Raw genomic sequence first — 5,264 nt, forward strand, 5'->3', positions numbered from 1 at the left:
TGTTGTGGCCTCTCCCGTTGCGGAGCACAGGCTCCGGACGCCCAGGCTCAGCGGCCATGGCTCACGGGCCCAGCCGCTCTGCGACATCTTCCCGGACCGGGGCACGAACCCATGTCCCCTGCATCGGCAGGCAGACTCTCAACCACTGCACCCCCAGGGAAGCCCCTGGATAGGTCTTTTTAAAAGGTATCTCTTTCTTGAGCTACAGAGTGCTCTTCCTCTGACAGCTGTGTGTGAATGTGTCAACTTCCACTAGACTGAAAGCTCCCTGAGGACAGCTGCCCTCTTTCACCTTTTAATTCACGGCAGCCTTGCGTGTACTAAGCTCTCAGCAATACATGTTGTACGAATGTCTTTATCTTTACCCTGTCATACATCATATTGCTAAATTGTGTTCACAGTGCTCAGATCTAATCTTAGACTAAGAATTTCCCCATGGACTTTGTCTTAATTGAAGCCCAACGGAGTCCTCCAGGGATCTGTTCTCAGTGGTCATTTAGAATGTGAGAGTAACTAGTACTTCTGAACAAGAATCCGTTGAGAATTCTTGTCTTCCTCCTCTAGTGACCCTGGGGCTGGGAGTGAAGAAATATTTACTCACTTCCACTTAATGGAAGTAAAAGGATAAAGAAGGAAGGGGGCAACCAGGATTGAACCTGAGACCTCTTGACTTGCAGTCAAATGCTCTACCTCTGAGCTACAACCCCATAACCTACTGGGACTCTCTTCCTTGTCCACTTATGGTGATTCAATACGAACAGGTTCCACCCACTCCGGAATTCCGGCAAGCTTTGTATTCTAAAGCTCCACCTCCTTTTCTATCCATCATCTGCTCTGGTTTTCCTCTTGGCCACCAATAAACTGGGTGGGGCACTTGAAAAATGACATGCTGGAAACTAGCTGAAAAGGAAGCTGACATAGCATTAGTAGAGAAAGCTTCCATATACACGGTATTACTGTGTCAGAAACCTCGGCTCCAGATACACTCTGTTCGTCCCCTGCCTCCTGATGAGTTGAGGGTGGGAAGGAGAAGGAAGATGTCAGTTCTTTTGGATGGGATGGCTCAGGAAAATCAGGAGCTCCTTCTCAGGGCAACCAACGCCAATCCCTGTGGCCGCACTGCCTGCTCCGTTCTTGATGGAAACAGTAGCCAGCTTCTGACCTGGGCCTTCCCGATGCCTGGGGAAGAGCTTAGATGAGGGCTTAAGTCGTGTGGTTCCTCCTTATCACAGCGGCAGGGGAGACCTGAGGCCTCTCCTTTCAAGCCTGGCACTCCGTTTGCATGGAGTTTAAGGGCACAGCCTGAGATGCCCTTTCTCCTCCCACCTCCTCCATACGGTAGGGAAGCCGAGGATGGAGAAACTAGCTTGCCCCCTCCACCAGCCTCAAAGAAGAAACAGCACACTTGGAGACACACACACAAAAGTTTTAATAGAAAATAACACTGTGAGTTCATATACACATCTTAGAAATTCAGGTCGAGGAGTGTGAAGAGAAGAGCTGCTGTTAGAAGAGAGGGAATTGGGTGACCTCTCCAAAGACAGATGGGCGCTGGCGGAGGGCTGGGGTGTTCCGGCGATAGCCAAACCGACCATTGAACCCCTGGGTCACTTTCAGATTGGCATTATAGTGGTCATGTCCAGTCACCTGCTGGAGGGAATGCCCTTGTGGGACAGAGAGAGAGGCCTGAGCCTGTATTCAGCCCCTTCTTGCTTTCCCCGCTCCCACTGGGCTGGTATAGGAGGCCAATCCAGGTATATAGTCACTGGGCTGCCATGTCCCAGCTGAACCCTCAATCCTGAAAAGCCAAGGGTTGGTGAGGTGGAGGAGGCAGATGGCATTCTGGAAACCAAACCTCATACTAGGAATAGCATGCAGGAGGAGCGTGAATGGTACATGCTGGGACGGGAAGGGCCAGAAATTTCTGGCCTTGGCTGAACTTGCTTTGCTGCCAGGAGAACTGAGAAAATTTCACCCTTGCATCTGATCCAGCTGGAGAAAATGGATGAGCTCAATTTGGCCAATGGTGCCAGGGGACATGTGACTAGAATGTGGCCAAAGGGTGGTGGACTTGGGGTGGGAGGAGGGTTCAACCTGCCAGAAAAACAGGTCTCAACTCTCCCTTTTCCTGTTGCTGCTAAATGGGGCCTAGAGAGTGAGCAGGACACAGCCTGCTCTGGGAGCAGTGAGAAGAAGGCAGGCTTTCGTTGGAAAGAGTAGAATTCCAACCCCAGCTCAGCCCTTCTTAGCAAATCATTTTAACTCCCTAAACCTCAATTTCCCTGACTGTAACCTGAGGATACTCTGAGGGTAAAAAGCACCTGACATACAGAGGACGCTCAATAACTATTAGAGAGCACTGTGACACCATCTGCTCATGTATGAGAAGAGCTGGAGGATGCAGTCAGACCCTGGGTCTCTTCCCCCAACCAGGTCTCTTTATGGCCCAGTTTCTCTCTCTGTGGAATGCACACCACTCTTCCTAGGTGGGACCATGGTGAGACTGGAAAGGGAGGTGGCACTTGCCTGCCCCTGCCCAGTTTCTCCTGTTGAGGTATCTCTGCTCTTGCCCGAAGATATGGAAATAATCCACTATCCAGCCATCCCTTCCTGTACCGCCATGATCCTGAGAATGAGGGAGAAAATGCAGAAGACTGTCAGTCATGATGCAGAGAGATGCACGGTCCAAGCCCTGCCTCCGGGCTTGTTGGAGGGAGGGAGAGGTCACAGCCAGGGGTAACAGGGCCAGACAGATTAAATATACTTAGTGACTTATTGCCTTTCAGGGAGAGGCAGTGTAGCTTGGCAGTTAAGGGCTCAATGTCTAACGCCAGAGAGACTGGTTCTAATTCCAGCTCTACCCCTAACAAGCTGTGTGACCTTAGGACAATGACACAGCTTTTTTGGACCTCAATTTCCTCATCAGTAAAATGGGGGGGTTGCTTTGAAATTTAAGTGAGATATCAAAGGCCTTCAAATAAAGGGCCTGGCATACTAAAGTTTCAGTAAACATGATCTTCATTTCAATGAAAATAATACCTACCACAAATGGTGTCTGTGACGATTAAAGAATACTTACAAAATGGAACATAGAAAATTTCAAAAGTGTGTACACCATATTATTTTTCAAGCTTTTAAACTCTCGAGTTTTCCCCCAGATTCTGGCTCCTTCTGCTATAAAAATTACATGAGTAGACAGCAAACACACACAAACATGGCACACACAGATGTGTGTGTCCATATGCATGTACTGAACACACAGGCGCACACAAGAACACCCGGGACCACAAAAACTCCCAAGATTTGTTCACAGAATAACCCGCATTAAGTCCTCCTCTCCCTAAGTCACTGACATGTATTATAGACACAAATATTGGAAGTAAAAGTGTTGAAAAAAATTGGAGCTGAGCCTATAATAGCCTCAGAATCTTTGATCCCGGGGAAGTACTCTGCGGGGGAGGGGCAACATCCACGAGGGAAAAGGCCTGGGGAGAAGCGAGGGCTGCAGATCTTTGGGAGGTTTCCTTCCAGTCGAGCGAGCCCTCTTGAACTATGGCGTCACCGGACCGAGGGCACCTCACCTAGGCAGTTCTTTGTCTTTTTACCGATTGTCGGGCTTTTTGAGAATTTGCGGCGGGAGGTCCCCCCAAAGGGTGGATCCGTGATGCCAAAAAGGACAACGAAACCCATTTGTTTGCCAGAGGCTTGCAGAAACCCAAAATGAGATCATTCTCAAGTTCAGGCGTGGAAGGTGGTTCTCTGAGCTCAGTGAGCTTGCGCTCAACACCTGCCTCCCGCCTCCGCCAGTTCCCGGGTTTCATTAAGAAAACTGAGAGGGTGCGAGTCGGGGAGCCTCCCTGGTGGTGAGGGCGCTGCCATGAGACGCCCGGATCTGGGAAGTCGGCCCCGCCACGAGGGCCAAGCTCTGCGGGAACAAACGGCGGGGTCCTCCACGGCTTTCGTGTACCTGATCAGTTTTCCGCAAGATGGGCGGAACCACGCGGCTCCGGAAGTACCGGCGGGCGTGGTAGTCCTGCTGAGCGTTGTAGGGTGGAATCGCCGACCAGAGCTTGGGCCTCACGTGCTCATAGGTGCGGGCCATGGTGCTCACGGCCACTCCATCCAAGATGAAGCTCTTCTCCAGCCACAGGGGACACGCGCAAAAGTGCGCCATCCTAACCACCGCAGCCTCCGGGGGCTTTTCTAGCGGGAGCGGAGGGTCCTAGGTGGGGGCTCCCCTGCGCATTGTTACGTGATGTCAAAGACCTCTGTGACACAAACCCTACTGTCCCCATCCTACGAGGTAGGCTCTCGGGGCTGCGGGGGAAGTTGCTTAAATGGTCCAGAGGTGAGGGATGTCTAGGAGGCGGACCATGCAAGAGGAATCAGAGATTGAAGAGAAGGGGGATTACTGAATGTGGGTAGTGTTAACGCAGTCGGGCCCAGCTCCCTGTTTTCCTTTTAAGAGCAAGGTTCTCTGCTCCCACTTTATTTTTTTTTATTTTTTATTTTTTTGCGGTACGCGGACCTCTCACTGTTGTGGCCTCTCCCGTTGCGGAGCACAGGCTCCGGACGCGCAGGCTCAGTGGCCATGGCTCACGGGCCCAGCCGCTCCGCGGCATGTGGGATCCTCCCGGACCGGGGCACGAACCCGTGTCCCCTGCATCGGCAGGCGGACTCCCAACCACTGCGCCACCAGGGAAGCCCTGCTCCCACTTTATTATATATATTTCCCAAACCCAGTTCCCTTGAAAAGCTTGTACCCAGAAAGGATAAGAAAGAGCTCAGAGAGCATCTACGTCCAACTCTCGCTGTACAGAACTGGAAGTTGAAGCTCAGAAATGTTGGAATATTCCCTAAATCCATTTAGTGGCAGATCCAGAACCAGAATTCAGATCTCCTGATTTCCAGTAAACCCACTTAAAGCACTTCTCCCCTCCCCACCCAATTCTTTTCATCAGCTGTTCCTCCTCCCGTTAAATTTTAAAAAACCAACAGTAAAATTGTATGCTTATCAATAAATCAGTAAGGGGCTTCCCCCGTGGCGCAGTGGTTGAGAATCCGCCTGCCGATGCAGGGGACACGGGTTCGTGCCCCAGTCCGGGAAGATCCCACATGCCGCTAATATTATGTATATATGATAGGATACAGCAAAACATGAACAGTGATTTTCCCTAGTTATTGTTGTTACAAGTGATTTTTCCTTCCTTTTTTTTTTTTTTTTTGGGCGGTACGCGGGCCTTTCACTGTTGTGGCCTTTCCCG

The 5,264-nt window shown here is 50.8% G+C and overlaps 1 protein-coding gene across 1 annotated transcript; it reads right to left on the reverse strand.

Annotated features, from left to right (window-relative positions):
- Positions 1–1,452: 1,452 nt before the first annotated feature.
- SPMAP1 (sperm microtubule associated protein 1) lies at positions 1,453–4,174 on the reverse strand. The gene is made up of 3 exons (XM_007112564.2): positions 3,968–4,174; positions 2,527–2,626; positions 1,453–1,664 (listed from the first exon to the last, which is right to left on the reverse strand). Exons 1-3 carry the CDS (start codon positions 4,172–4,174, stop codon positions 1,507–1,509), a joined length of 465 nt encoding a protein of 154 aa, XP_007112626.1. The 3' UTR covers positions 1,453–1,506.
- Positions 4,175–5,264: the final 1,090 nt, after the last annotated feature.

The sequence above is a fragment of the Physeter macrocephalus genome, chromosome 14 (assembly GCF_002837175.3).
Source record: "Physeter macrocephalus isolate SW-GA chromosome 14, ASM283717v5, whole genome shotgun sequence".
NCBI lineage: Eukaryota > Metazoa > Chordata > Mammalia > Artiodactyla > Physeteridae > Physeter > Physeter macrocephalus.